At 38.5% G+C, this 16,450-nt stretch overlaps 1 protein-coding gene across 1 annotated transcript in view; it reads right to left on the reverse strand.

Annotated features, from left to right (window-relative positions):
- The window catches only part of LOC6641639 (titin), a 92,710-nt gene that overhangs the window by 15,052 nt on the left and 61,208 nt on the right, over nucleotides 1-16,450 (reverse strand). The window contains exons 5-6 of the mRNA XM_023175422.2: nucleotides 1,353-3,542; nucleotides 574-1,068 (exon numbers count right to left, since the gene is read on the reverse strand). Of these exons, the coding sequence (XP_023031190.1) occupies nucleotides 574-1,068; nucleotides 1,353-3,542 (2,685 nt within the window). The remainder of the gene's footprint in view (nucleotides 1-573; nucleotides 1,069-1,352; nucleotides 3,543-16,450) is intronic.

The following is a 16,450-nucleotide window of genomic DNA, read 5'->3' on the forward strand; positions in this document are numbered from 1 at the left end:
ATTAAACTCATTAAAGTGTTGTAGTTAGAGATTACATTTGGTTGGTCTCGGTTTAGGTAATCGTCAATAAATGTGCCAGCGGAGATAGAAGGTAAGAATTGTTGCAACACTTTTACTGATTTTTACAATATAATCTAAGAATCTAAGAAATTTTGACTTTTGCTTTGATATGGAATACTGTTCTTAGTTGATTTTGTGCAGACTTTGACTATCTTTGGGATATTGACTTTCAGCTAGTATTTTTACTCAAAAAAGTGCAAAATCTAAGCAAATATTATCCAGATAATTCTAGGTTTTCTTTATTGAACTAAAGTCCTTTTTCTTGCAATGTTGAAATTCAGTAAAAAAAGTTAATATACTAATTATTTGATAGCTTTTCTACATCTAAATAAACTTAAGATCAGGTTATTTTTGTTTTGGCCCAATACGATTAACGTTTTTGTCTCCAAATGCTTGCGAAATGTTATACAATAGAAAGAGCAACCAAGTTTCAACTTTTCTTTTCGGTTTCTAAGTCTTTTTCTAAATCTATATATCGACTGTATATATGTATGTATAAAAGTGTGTACTCACATTCATTTCCTGGCAATGTGTGGGCTGTCAAACCGGGTATTCCGTTCACACCGTTGCCTCCAACACCCATGCCGCCGCCAACAACACTGCCACCGACTCCAACCATGCCACCGACCACACTGCCACCCACTCCGACACCAACCACACCGCTACCGGGATGATAGCTATAACCATTCTGTGTGGCATACAGAGCAGTCTTTTGCTCCTCCATGCTCAGGGCCAGATCCATTGAATGCTCCAGGGCCTTGTTATCCAAACCACTGGCAGGATAATATGGCGGTGGGGCTTGATTTTGTTGGGCAGCAACAATCGATGGACGCACTGAATCCATTTCATAGTCTTTGGCGGCGGCGCTTTTCTTGGACTGATTGCGTTTACAGCGACAGAACATGAGCAGAAGTCCAGCAAACAGGGCAAATACAATGCATGAGACGATTATAGCAATCAATGTGGGCGTGGCCAGTGCACTAGCCTCAGCTATATATGGACGTCCGACTATGGGAGGGAGAGAGAGAGAGAGAAAAAGAGATGAATGAATGAAATGAAGCCATGAAAAATGCAATGCCACTCAGGCAAAAGACCAGGAGAAGCTGAAGTGGATGGATGGATGGATGGTTGAGTGATTGATTGTCCAGTATACAGGCAGGCAAGCAGCCAGCCATGCAGGCAGCCTGCCAGGCGGATGCAATTGCTCGTAATGGCTTTGCATATAATGGAAATCGGTGACCAACCAACCAACCGTCTATCCAACCATCCAATCCTTACTCTCTGTTACTTACTTTCCGCATCCGTATACTCGCCACAATGCTGATGATTATTACTCAGACAGAGTTTCACACGCACAGTCGGACTGTTGTCATCTTCCAGAGCCATTGTATTCAATCCGGCATCATTTTCATCCTCGCTAATGGTATGACCCAAGGCACGACCTCCACCGCTACGACGTGGAGCATTCAAGCGATCAATGACCTTCTCTTTGTGTGTGGGTCCATTGCCGGATAGTTCAAGATTTTCCAAAGTATCGACCACTTCCCAGGCAGCTTGAGGACTATCGCCATATAGTCTGGTCTCCACCAGAGCTACCAATGACAGGCAAGTGGCTCCCACATCAATTCCCAGGGTACGAGTACTTGGCTCATAAGTGACTTGCAAAGGTGGTGGAATACGACTAACTTTCGTAGTGACCATTATCTCATTGGAATAGGGTGAACCATTCTTGGGGTTGAGAGCCTTTACTTTGAAGGCATAGCTCTGGTGCTGCTCCAGCGATGTGACCTTACATGGGATATCCCGCTGACAGTCCACCTCAACCCAATCCGAATTGGAATTGGCAAAAGTGGCACAATCTGGTATCAATTGTTCCTCCCTAGGCATTGCCACACGACGATAGCTGACAAAAAATTTGGTCTTACTCAAACCACCATCGAAACCAGGATCCCAACTGAGTGACACATAATTGTGCCCCACATCTACAGTTCTTAAATTCGTTGGCTTCTCGGGCGGACCCTTTTGTTGCAGTCGTATGGGAGCTCGAATGGTGTCCAAGGAGTTGACCACTCGACACGTGTATTCACCGTAATCGGAATGAGTCAACGAATTGATGCGCAGAACCGAAGTGTAAATGTCATTGTTATCGGTTGTGGTACTGATCTCATAATGACCATCCGAGGACATGGTTAGTGGTGATGGATTATTACCGAATTGCCATTGGAATTCCGGTTTGGGATATGCCTGAACTTTGCAAACAACCTCGGCAGTTTCACGTATATCAAAGGCCACTTTGTTATATTGGTGCAGGACAATGGGTTCGTGTTCAATGCGCAGCTGCATCGATGAGTTGGCCGAATTAACTTCATTCTGATATAGACAGGTATACAAACCACGATCACCTGGCACCAGGGCATTGCCATTGGGTCTGGCCTTGCCACGGAACTTTAGCATACTCTGTACTGTTACCATGCCATTGGGACCCTGTTCAGGATTTGTTTTTACCTCATACAAATTAAGTTCGGGTAGAATTTCTACGCCATCCTTTAACCATTTAATGCTTGGCTCTGGTTTACCCTTGGCACTGCAGGTCACCGCGTAGTCGGTGTCGGCCACTCGCCGGGTCATATGCTGCTGCAACTTGGCCAGGAATTGAGGCGGTTGATGTATCTCCAGCACTATGGTGGCCATTTTACCAATGCCCAGTTCATTAACGGCATGACAATGATATTTACCCTCATTGCCCAGATGAGCCTTGGGTATGGAGTATTGAGGGCCCTGGGCTAGAATCTTTTGGGTGCTCGAGAATTCGCCTTCCATGTCGCGGAACCATCTGTACTGTGGCACTGGCCAGCCTGGCGGATTAGCCGAGCAGGTTAGAGTCACCCCATTGCCCACATGAACTACTGGCTTATTTGGTGTAATATAGGCCTGGCCAGGACGATGACGTACCAGAAGAGCTATTGTGGAGTTACCCACTCGTTCGCTGCGCTCCTGACCCTGACTATGCATTATGTTGACGGCACGGCAAATATAGTTGCCCGCATGTTCGGCGCGCACCGAATTAAGGGTCAAAACGTCACCGTTGTAACGAAAATCGGGAGCCCCCTCTTTTAGCCATTCGATGGTCACAGGCGATGGATTGGCAGTGACGTTGCAACGTATGTTCACAGTGTCGCCCTCTTCGGCTTCGTGGGTCTTGCGTTCGATGACAACTGTCGGCGGATAGAGTATGTCCAATATGAGCTCCTGTTCGCCTGTTTTACCCAGACCATTGTCGGCGGTGCACGTATATTTGCCCGCATCCTGCACACTCACTCGCTGGATGGTATGGACCAAGGAGGAGCTAATGAAGCGGCCATTGCGTGTCCAGCGCACATTCGGCACTTTTGGTTTGGCATCCACGTTACACTCCAATTTGGCAGTGCGGTCACGTTCTACGCGCAGTGGATTCTCCGGTCCAACATCGACGCGCGGATAGTCTGAAGATTGAGAAGAATGAAAGAGAGAGAAAATGAGAGTTAGCAAAATTAGCAATGGTTATGTAGGTAGGTAGGGTAAATCAAAGCAGCCGCAGAACCACAGCAGTTTGTATGTCTGTCTGTCTGTCTGCGGCAAAAATGATGAAAATTAATAAGCACGAAGCAGCACATTTTTGGCATAATCAGGCGGCATCCGAAAGTTGTAATTGAATTAGAGAGGGAAAGAGAGGGATAGAGAAAGAGAGAGGGACCAATTTTGCCCCCTTCTATCATCCACAAGTTTTAGCGGTTAGGGTCAACTGGTAGCAACTGACTCATGATTAGTGAAACGAATGACGTCGTTTGATTAGACACGAAATTTGTCAATTATTAATTAAACTAATGAAGTGTCTGAAGTCCAATGAGCCACAGTCATTAGCAAAACTTGCTGAGCGGCATGTATACGGATGGAGTTCAATTTGGAAGGCGGAGACAAACACGGAGGCACCGTTGAGGCGATAATGAGTAGTTCAAAGAGATTAGATATAATAAATACTTTAAGTATAGGGCAAGGGGTCATTTATTAATTGATTTTGGCATGCCAACTATGGGCATTAGTATGCTTATTCAATTGTCTTGTTCTTATGCTTAAGCTTGTATTATGCAATACATTTTACGATAAGACCTTATTAAACATTAAAACTTGTGATTATGTACAATCTTCGACAGTTAATTTTCAAAGGTTTTGACCATTTAACAACACTTTTATGTAACACTTTATAATTTAAGGACCCAATTACAACTCTTTGCCAATATTTAAACCTAAAACACTTTTCTAAAGACTTCGTAATCTTTTAATTCTTTCCAACACTGAAATTTTCTAATCTATTTACTGCACTTAACTTTTAGTAATTGTTTCCCCATAAGCATTATATTTTCTATACATCTTCATTTCATTTTGTACTTCTTCTGGGCAGGTAAATTTGCACAATTGCCTTTGTTTAATCTCAGTTTTGCCATTGTGTCTGCACTTGACTTGGTCACATTTTATGTAGTCGGGAAACTGCAAGTCATAGTCTCTAACATTAATGGCGTAGACCCTTATGCACCGCAAATGGCGTGAAATTATGTCTATTCTCTGGCCTCTTTCCCTTTCTCCTTTTCCCCTTTCCATCCCGTTTGGATCCAGTGTAAGTCTGTGCAAGTTTGTAATTAAGCAGCCTGAAGCAAAGTGTCGCCACCTTCCTTTTGGTTTGTCTTGCCTTCTCACTCTGCTTTTGGTCGGCTGCCTTAATGACTATAGTCATAAACTCTGAGTAGAGTTACAGCATTGACAGCGCCAACAGACTTGAGACTTGAAGAGTTTAGCCACAGCAATCTCAAGAAAACTGGAGCACTTGCCAACGACAACGAAGACGACGACGACAACGACGAACCTTTTGCTCCCGACTCCAAGACGACTGCAAATTATAGTAAATTGCGTGATTCTCGGCTACCTTTTATGAACATTTGGTTGGTAGGTTGTGCGGTCGTTCGTTTTTCGAACGGGTTAAAGAGTCGTGGTGGGCTTCAGGTGTTTCGTTACCTTCTCGCAGACTCTTTTTGCGTGTTTATGTGCGTGTAATTACATTTGATTGTCTGCTTTGTGTGTTTGCTTCTGACCACCATTAAAGAATTTTAGTATTGTTTTTGTTGTTGGCTCGACATTTTCTACAGTTCAGACTAGTCTCGGCACTCTTTTTCTCACTCTCTCTCTCTTTCTCCTTCTGTACTTGCCGCTAAATGGCTTCAAATTGGCTTAATTGTCACTTTTGTGAACATGTTTTACACATTTGGGCCAGGCCAACATATCAACTATTACCACCACCGAGTAGACTACACTGCATTCCATTCAGTTCTCTCTTTCTTTCTCCATGTTAGGCAAACATTAGCCTAAGAGTTTTGACCTAAAAATAGGCCCATAGTTGAAACGAAACGAACCGAACCGTTGATTACTTTAAAATGGGCAGTTCTAATAGAAGCAGTGGCAGTTCAGTTCCTTCAATTATTTTCCCTTCGTGTTTATAAATAATGTAAGCGAAAAAAAGCAAAAGAAACCAGAATGTGGAGGTGGAGAATAGAGAGAGATGGGGGAAAAAAACGAAAAATGTTGAATAGAGAGCGTAAAAAGCAAACAATTTTATGCGTGTTTTGCATATAAATTTCTTGCTCAACGGCTCCTCCATTAAATTATGTAAGCAAATAATTGAATTAGTTTACAGTACTCCAAAGGCGGAAAATCGTGTTAGAAATATTTTTCCAATCAATTGCCAAATTGTTGTCCCATCCACCGACACCACCTTCCCTTTCTTCTTAGCCTACTCCTCTCTATGTATATATTGCTTTCCCTCAATCATTCGTTTGGAAAATACTATTAACCAAGACCGAGCCTAAAAGTATGCTATACACAAAAAAAAAAGGTTCAGCCGCACCTCAAAGACGCCCACTTCTTCTATGGTTGGAGGGGAAATTTAGTCGTTTATGGCCAAGCAGATGAAAATTAAATTTTCTCTTGTGCACTTTTCTCTCTGTCATCCTAATTTAATACACTGAAATGCGAAGTGAAAAACTCTAATGCAATTTAAGTTTAATTTTGTTAGTCCTCTGCCCAAAAAACAAAAGGGACAAAGCTAACACATTGAGTTGATTTTCAGTAATTAATTTTTCTTAGCCATTTCAAGCTTTCACTGTTAAGTCACAAGAAAAATAACCAACTATCAAAAACAAAGGCCAGGCCATAAAATTAGCCGAACGACGGGCGAAAAAAAAATAAAACCGGTTAGCTAATATTAATTTTAATTTTAATTAGGAAATCCAGTTGAGAAAAGGCAGCTAAGGAGAAAGAGAAAGAGGGAGAGAGAGATAGTAGAGAGCAGAAGGAAAACCATTAAAAATAATCGACTCAGCTTTAACTCCCTCAATTCGCTGCTTAACTTGGCTAAATCCAATTTTGATGTGAATGTGTCGGTGTGTGTGTGTGTGCGTGTATGTGGGTAAGTTGGAGGAGTGAGCTGATAGGAAAGGCAGTCAGGCACGCGCCTTCAGCCACAGGCCACAAGAAGACAAGGCAGCTTGGTTTCTCGCAAAACGAATTGATATTGACCAACAAGCGCAAAACCAAAAACGAATGAAGGAGAATTTCCAAAAAACGAAACGAGAAAAACGAAAAAAAGAGGAAAAAAGTGGCCAAAAACCATTTTGCCACTAGCCAAAAAAGATAAATGATAAGGCGGAATCAAGGCTGGTTGAGTATAAATAATGAATTCGCATTTTCAAAGTAAATGAACTAAAAACCCAACAAGTTTCTACAAAAGACTTTAATGCAATCAAATTATACAAATTATCGAACCATTCGCGCCTTCAAGACAAACTTTAAGAAGAGTTCAATCATTAAAACAATCGGGAAACAGTTTCCACCTTCATCTTCTTCTCCTGAATGTTCAAGCCATCGTCTTTTCTATCTCTTCTTAGCCATATTATCTCTTTTGCTTTTGAGTTGGTTAGTTCTACGTTTTACGTTTACTTTAGCCATGATTTTCATCATCGTTTAAATGGTTTTGCTTTTCTTTCCTTATAACATCATTTACATGGGTATCGTCATGGGGTCAAAATAAGCAAACGCATTTGAAATTGGAATGGAAGAGGAAATAGGTGTAAGTGATTTTAACATTGTTAGTGGTGGAGCAGCTGGATGTTGGACTTTTTTCTTTATATATACTTTAAGGTATGTTCATGTTATATTTACTCCTTATGATATATTCTTTCATTAAGTAAATTTCCTTTCCTTTCTTAGTAAAAACTTGAAGTTTTATTTAAATATTTATTTAACAAAGAGTTTATAAGGTAAGCTCATTGTAAGATCATTTCAATCATTAAGGCCGATAGTCTGTTAGCTAATCACCCTTTATATAGATGGACACAGTGACCATACGCCTCTGTTTATTTCTATGAGTAGTTCTTGCAATATCTACTTGTATCTATCTATGGACCAGCTGGTTCTTTCTCTGCGGTTTGCTTTTGTAAGACTTGTTAGTTTTCTACACACACACACACACGCATATGTGCACACACATATATTCAAGTCATCTTGTTCAGTGGATGTTGTTTTCCTATTAAGTCAAGAATTTTTATAGCATTTAGTTGGAAAAGCTCAACATATTTTCTACACCTACCCCAACCACTCAACAACTTCTAGCACTACTTCAGTCCACCACATCTCAACCTCATCCAGTTTTTCTCCTACTCCTCTCTTCTGGAAGAGATGTATGTACGTACGCATAACTCGTGCCTGCTGTCAGCGTATTTGAGCTATGAATGCGATAGAGGGACAGAGACAGGGAGAGAGACAAGTTGAAGGAAAGGCAACGGGTGAGCAGTGTGGTTGTTGTGGTTCTTGCTTTGGCTTTTTATTAGTTTCTTGTTTGGTTTTCTACTTCTACTTCTGTTATTTCTTCCTTCCATTGGTCTTGCTAGCTGTTGACCATGTTGAAAGTGGTTTTTAGGGCCTCGGTCAACTTCCAGCGGTGACCACGCAAAAGGCCAGGGAGTGGAAGGGAGATAGAGAGAAAGAGAGACGACGACGACGACGAACTGGCAGACATATATTACATACATATCTACCTACTATTAACCATTTCAGGCTAACTAGTTACTAAATTGAGCGCATAAACTAAAACAACTGCTTGGCAACAAAAACATACATACATATGTATGTATACACATGTTGACCAAGAGGCTAACTAACGAGCCATAAATTACAGTAAAGACATGGAAAATGATTTCGTTCAGCAAATAATTTAATTGAAAGTATTACTTACATAAGCCATTGAAACAAAAAGAAAAAAGCAGATGACCACATAAATAGATAAAAAAGCTTTCAAACTACCAAACGTGTTCAAAAACAAAGACGATTTCATGAAACGTGCCTCTAAAATCTTTAAAGTGGCGTTCCCCCTCTCCTAAAAAGATGGACAATTCACTTTGTTATATCTTAACTTTTAAAATAAAAACATGGCCCCTTGTTATTGCATAAAGTATAAAGAGAAAAGATAACTAGGAAGGACGCTTTTTCATACTCTAACTTTTGTACATATCGTTCAGGGAAAGCAAAATATTGAAGAAGGGCCAACTAAAGTTTGATTTATTAAATTCTTAAAAGTGTCAGCCCATTTTTCTTGTTCTATAGTAGGAGTTATTAAAATCAATGCAATTTTCATAAGATCTGACAAAATCGTTTAGCAATTAAATAAACTAAAGTCTATTCAAGGCGAATGTAATCAGTTTGTGAAGGGTATTTATTTAAATTCTTCAATTATATTGTGCAAATCTCTCTGAGATTCCAACTTGCCATCCCCTTTGTTTCCCCTCTGTCTATTGCTATTATTTTTTCGCCCAACATGTAAATGAAAATGTGCAAAAGCTTTTAGAAAAGACCAAATAAAAAAAAAACGAAACTCAAAAGCAAAACTGATAAACGCACAAAATGCTTTCTGTTTTTATAGGGCACACATGCAGATACTTTGCTATTGATATAGATACAGATACAGATACAGAGATACGGATGTTTTGGTGTATGTACTATATACATATATTGTACAATTTTAGATGACAATCGTAGTCCATCGTTGGACCCATAAAATAAAATCAAATTGTGCTGACCATGGGTAAATATTTGTTACCTAAAAAAAAAAGGAGACTAAAAAAGCGGAAAAAAATCCAAATGAAAAACATTTAATAAATCTTCTATGAATTTCATTTTCCCACTCTATGTGTATGTGTGTGTGTGTGCGAGTGTGGGTGTGTGTAAGTAAACATCTTGATGTGCTGCCTATTGCTCTATGCATCTGTTAGATACAAATGAGCAAACAATATACAACATAATTGTAAATGCAGTGGGTGGGAGTAAATACAAATAGAAAGAGAGAGAGAGAGATGGAGAGAGAGTGAGACACAGAGACAGGAGAAAAGCGAGAGATGTATGTAAGTCCGGCAGTTTTACAGTTTATTTTTATAGCACAATTTGTGGCAAATCAATGAAAATCAAAAACGAGAAAAGTTTTCGACAACTAATTTTATGGACTTCCACATGTTAAAAGCATAAACAATTTCCAAATTTCCAACAGATGAAGAGGAAAAACAGAAGTTTGTGTAAGCGGGAGGAACAGAGATAGAGAGAGAAATAACAGCCGGCAATCAAAGCTGCCTAAATTAATTTAAAAGGAACAAAAAAAAAAAAGAAAAAAGTTGACTTGCTATTTAAACAACACAAATTTTTGTAAATTGTCTGGTTGGAATTTTAATGGTAAACAACAACAGCAAAAGCGACCGAATGAAAATTGAAAGAAATTTTGGAGGATTGGATGGGGATTTGTTTTCCCGCTCCCTCTCCCTTCGCCTGTCTCTCTAACACTGTTTTGGGCCACTTTAAATAGGCAGCAAAAATTATGGACAAAAGTTTTTCCTCTTCCACACACATGCTGATGACTCGGTTTATAGAGAAGAAGAGAGTTGGGGAGGGGCGAAAAAGAGACAGAGAGGGGGACCCGGCATAGGCCACAAACGATGTCATTAGTGCTGGCATTTGCTGTTGTTGCTGTTGTTGCTGTTGTTCCTCTATTTGCACAGCACGAGGGCCAAATGGTGGGCTTAGTCGGCAAGGAGAAAGAATCAACACAGAGAGGGTTGGCAGAGAGTTCAAGGGGGGCAAAAGAGAAATGAAAAAAAAGTAACAGCCCGGCACGAGGAAAACTTTTGCTTTTATTTATTTACTTGAAGCGCGCCAAAAAAGAAAAAAAAAACAACCAAAACGACGAATGAAACAAAAACGAAAAAAAATGAATTGAGGAAAACTGAGAGCAGCATTTCGAAATGAAAAGCTAGAAAATTAGATACTCTTTGTGCGAGTAAGGTATGAAAAACTTTAAATGAAAATTGAGAATATAAAGCAAAAGTTAAGGCAAATAATAAAAATCAAATTAAAGTTTTTAAAGTAAAGTATTTTACTCAGAAAATCTTTCTATCTTACTTACAAAAGGGAAATTTGTAAAGTGTCTTAAATAAAACAGTTTTAGCTTTCTGATCAAGACTAACTTAGGATAAAATAAAAAGATGTATTGAAATATCGTCAATAAAACTAGTTGTGGGGTCCTTTATAGAGTTCGTATAATGATTAACTTAGCATATCCCAACTAATGCAAAGACATCTCTAACTTTCGATCTAAAGACGCTCTTCTTAATAAATTGAGAAAGTTTAGATATTGTGCTAATATATTTTACGATTTTCAATATTATCTCAAACAATTATGTTGTTGTTATTACGCGATTCCAGGAACTCTTCAATACTCTAACTCAGAAAGGGTATATGTACTTATATATACCCAGGAAAAAAATGGGACAAGCGATTTTGCACAACGCACACATACACAAGCACACAAAACAAACGAGAGGGTAGAAAAATAAAGAAAATAAAAAAGAAGAAATAGAATTCGGGCAACACGTAAAACAAATTTTTGAATGGCGTAATTTTCCAGCGAAACGAGAGACGTGCCAACATTGCGGATAGAGAAAAAAGGGGCAGTAATGTTGCCACTGCTGATGTTGATGCTACCTGCTCCTGCCCCAGACCATGCCGTGGCTGATCTACCCGCCCCACACCCTGGCTGGAGTTGAGCAATTGCAGCGGCAGCAGCAGCAGTTGAAATATTTTTGATGCTTTTGTTTAACTTTGTGGGTGGTCCACATGAAAATTTTGTTAACCTGCTGCCCCACCCCACCACGAAAAGAAAAGTAACTGTAAGAGAAAGTGTAGCAAAGAATTAGGCGCAATACGAAGGAATTACTTGATAAAAATAAAACAAATAAAACAAAAGTTTTCGCTTGGCAAAGGAAGCGAAAAACAAATGCAGCACGTGGCACAAAGGAAACGAAGTGAGTGGGGGACGCGTTGGATGGGTAGAAAGACATTGGGAAGGGGAAGGGGAAGGGGAAGGGGAGAGAAGTGATAACCTTCATGTCTATAATAAACTCAATTCGCGTACATTTCGCTTCATTTCTGTGGGCCCAAGACTAATGCGTGAAAGATTTTGTGGGCGTGTCTGCGCCCGTGGGCGTAAGTGGGATTGTCTTCGCAACTGGTGCGACAGCAACAGCAACGGCAGCGACATCTTTTGACCTAAATAATTAAATTCAGTCGAGCAAACAGAAGACGAAGACAGACGAAGATAGAATATGGATAGACCGACAAAAAAAAAACTTTGCTTTTAGCGACCATCAGCAGAACTTGCGAAGGAAATGCTGTCAGCTGATGCTGGCTCCTTGAGCTCCTTCAATTGCAGCAGCTGCTGCTACTGCTTCTGTTGCTCCTTTTTGCAATGCATTTCATTTAATTTGATGTTAAATTAATTTGCTCCATTGCAGCCCAAGCACTTTATGCAGATTTCATTGCTTTTGTAAATATTTAGTTAATTTCAAAAGATTTCTATACACGAGCAAGAGCAAGAGCAAAAGCAGAAGGACACCAAGGCTTGCTCCAGCTAAAATGTCATCAGTTTTTAAATTGCATTTAAAACGGAAATGAAACTACAACAGCAAAGCAAATTTAAAGACAAATATTCTGAGAAAAAAGATACAAAAGTTTCTTAAAAAAGCTAAGTAAGAAAATAGTAAATAAGAGAAATTCGTCAGGTATAATTTAGATAAAAAAAAATTCTTTGTACTTTTCTGTTCCTTGTTATTGCTTGTTATTATTTAATTGAAGTTTTAGATATAATTTTGAAGTTGGTCTACATTTAAATTCGTTGCTTTGTTCCAGATCAACTTAGAATGAATGAGTTTTATTATAGTATTATTAGTTTTGCAATAAATTATTAATTAAACATAATATTTCATGCCCTTTGAAAGTGTGCACAGTTTAAAAAACTATCCGAGTTCACGTTAAGATTGATGATTTGTTAACCTTGCAAACTTTTAAAGCATTTTGAAATTTTTTGTCTAGTTTAGCACTTGGTATTTCCATTTTTCTATATTTTTATTGTTCCAACATATTTTTTGTTATTTTTTTTATTTTCTCCTTTCTGTTTTTTGCTGCTGTCATCATGATTGCACTCTCAGATGCTACTGCTGCTGCTGCTGGATGGTTGCATAACTCTGGGCGCTGCAACATCATCAACATCGTCAACAAAATATCTCCTATATGACAGAGCGGTGAGGCGTGAAGGTATTTTAGGGGGGCATTGAGGGTGGGGCATTGCCTGAGGGGGTTAGCAGCTGTAACAAAAACACATTGAATGATGTTGCTGCTCTGCTCTTGTTGCTATTGTTGTTGTACTGTTTTTGTTATGTTATGGCAGCCAGGCAGGCAGCCAGCAACCCAACGGCACTCAAGCAAAAGCCGCTGCCAATGGTGCCCCAAGCGACGTCAGCTGGCTTCATAGTTGTTGCTCTGGTGTAAGTCAAGTAGAAGCTGCACTAAATGTAAACAATGCAAACGGCAAATGGGCAACACAAAAGTCAGAAAATGGCCGCATATATCCACTCAACAAGCAACAATCAAGCCACCCACTGAATCACCCACCCACTACCAGCCAGCAGCAGCCAAACCACCGCCACCAGCAGCAGGCGAAATGTAAATAAAATTTTTTTTTTAAATTAACTGACTGCCACGTGCTCTTGCAGCAGCAGCAGCAGTAGCAGTAGCTGCTGTCGTAGTTGCTGCAGGAAATGTATCTGTATCTACATACATATGTAGCGTGCAATATTCAAGATTGTTGTTCATATTGCTGAATGCCAGAGAGTTGCTTTTCTTTCTCTGGTTTTCTTTTTTTTGCCATTCTTTCTTTATTTCTTTTGCCGTTTCTGTTCAGTTCTGGTTGTTTGAATGTTTGGTTGCCATTTTAGCTTCTGTAAGTTCTGCCATTTGTTCTGCACTTTGCGTAGTTTTTGCAGCAGCAGCATCGACATCATCATCGCCATCATCATGATCAACATCGAAGCAGTGGAGAGAAGAAGGCATGCAGTATGTAGCATGCATGATGCCATTTCCAACATCCTCCAGCTTCCTCATTTTTTCCTCTTAACCATGTGTGTGTGTGCCGTCTCCTGGTTTGCCTCGTTCGTTATGCCACATTTGCTGCTGCTTTTATTATTTGCTAGCCGATTTCTTTCTTTCTTGGTTTCCCCTTCCCTTCTTCCCACTTCTATACTTCTACAGCATCCAGCAGGAAACTCACAGCATGCAGCAGTACTTGGTTATAGTACTGCACAAGTACTTACATGCAACATTCGTGTGGATGCCACATGCAACGCGATTGCAAACTGGCTTTGCTGTCAATTGTTATGCACTCGTTACTAAACTCTAGAAATATTTCCTTAATATGAATTGTTTATACACTATTGTACCCCCTCTCAATGATTGAGAGTGATCGAAGCGAATGAAAGTGAAGCATATGCTTAGATTAGAGTTTAGAGAACTTTCGCCCTTAGACCATAAAATTTTCTATCTGCCATTCACTATCGAGTGTGTAATAAAATTTGTGCAAAGTGTTCAGTGTAAATTCATTTTACAAGAAATGTTTATTTGTGCAAAAAATCTTGTTTGATTTGGACAAATTTTTCGGATATGCCTTTTTAAGGAAATTTTATAACATTTCTTTAGCAAATAAACAAACATGAACGAAAAATCCTTACACAAGAATTTGAATATTTGATAAAAATGAAAGTTGTTAATAACTTTAATAGTTCGCCCAATGTTTACAATTTTTGGCAAGTAGAAACATTTTATAATAAAATTGGGAGTCGGTACACCAATCGCTACTAAGTCATAACTTTGTATACAACTTTAGGTCTAATTCTAAACATTTTATGTAAATTTTCTATTTAAGGTCTTATGGAAAATCATTTGACGGACAACCATATTTATTTTTATTTTCTATTAATTTGGTTTTATGAGTAGTCACCTTTGTCCATAGAACACTAATTGCCAATTGCTCACTATTTTCAGTTGTCTTTAGAATAATCTTCTTGTTGAAGATTGACCTTGAGCCGGCTTAAATGCAATATGTTTTTTCATTAACTTATGACTAACGATTGGTTTCAGTTTCAGTGTATTTGAGAATCGTTTGCCCTGTATCACCTTAATTTTTTTTCTATTTTTTTGTTCTGTTTTGTTTTTGAAAGTTTGATTTTTGTTAGTATTTTTGCTTTAGCAACATGTGTGCCGTAAAACTTTACTACTCCGCATGGTTCCAGCTTGGTTTCCTATACATTCTACCAACACCCTGCCACGCTCCCTCCCTCTCTCTCTACCACTCTATGCTACAACATTGCTTATAGCATAATAAATTTATATGTAGACATTGATATGCCTGTAAATATTTTCCATTTTCTAGTTTTCCCTTTTCTCATATTTGCTATTTTATATTGTGTTTTGTCTGTTTTTAGTTTCCTTTGTGAAAAGCAAACCAAAAATATACTTACACACATATATTTGATTTCATTTTATGCACATTGTGTATATATATTACCGTCAGCAACAGAAATAGCAGCATTTGATACCATTTTGTGAGTCCTTAGCAAATGCAACAAAACGTTTGTGGGGCAACAAAAATTTGTAATAATAAAATTGTTAAAAGTTATAACAACTTTTAATTAGCTGGCAAAAATTTGTGCAAATTAATGGAACATACCAAAAACAAAACCAAAACATAAAATGTAAATATATATTTCTAATATATGCATCTGTTGGGGGCAGAAAACGTATCAAAGGTTTAAATTAAATACAAATTAAATAAAAGTAATAATTAACAATAATTACTAAAAGGATTTTTAGATAATATTGCACCACAATCAGACCTCTTCATTTTATGTCTATTCATTATTTAAATTGCAATAACACAGTGACAGAGTTGAACTGGATTTATTTTTCATGTTGATAGAAGAAACACATCCAATTTTCATGCTTGAACCAACAATTAACTAAATATGTGTGTAGTAAATGTATTCAAAATGTGAATACTTTAATGTATTGTATTCTTGTGGAATTTAAGAAGTATTCCATCTAAAAAATGTTATAAAGGTAGTCTAATCTTTAAGACAACTAAATTAATAAATTCTTCTTTCTCTATTGATATTAAAATTCAGACTTCGAATCTTAAATAGAATTGGCCCAAAAACCTCTTAAGATGAAACAGTAATTAGAACAATTTAAGCTGCCTAGATTAACAAGTTTATCACCCCAATCTGTTATCATCGCATCTGCTAAATGCAGAAACTTTTTCTCGTTTTTCTTTCACTTTTTTCAAGTTGCATTTTGGCTGGTAGGCCACAAATGTCCTAATGACTCCAACTAGTCAGTGAGCCTCATCTGCCGCAAATGATGGCAATTGCATTTCTCTTTCTCTGTCCCACTTCATTGCCATCTCTGTGAGAAAAGAGACAAACCAAAAATTCCATAACAAGTGGCAAACGAGCTGGATGGATGCACATTTTCCATTCATCAGTGGAAAAATTTGCACCTCATCAAATTCGACTCGAAATTTGCAGTAGGTTTTTTTTTTACTTCTTTTTCATTCTTTTTGTGTATGTTTTTTTATGCTATTCCTGCCGATCATCAGAGTTTGTGCCCCCATGCTCTCTGCTCAATTCATTAGTCAGTCAGTGGAAAAATATTTGGACAGTAGAATTTGCCACATTTTTGTCGGGGCGGGAAAATTGTTGTTGTTGGAAATATTTGTCGAAAAGTCGGCAAAAATATTCGGTACGATGGAAAATTTTGTAAATAAAATTTTGTGCTGTGTGCGGCTTGTGTAAATTTGTGCACATTGAGCAAATTGCATTGCGTTACCTTCTCCCCCCCCTTCCATACAGACACACACACACACACCCACCGTTTTTAG

Source organism: Drosophila willistoni (genome assembly GCF_018902025.1).
Source record: "Drosophila willistoni isolate 14030-0811.24 chromosome 2R unlocalized genomic scaffold, UCI_dwil_1.1 Seg200, whole genome shotgun sequence".
NCBI classification, from domain to species: domain Eukaryota; kingdom Metazoa; phylum Arthropoda; class Insecta; order Diptera; family Drosophilidae; genus Drosophila; species Drosophila willistoni.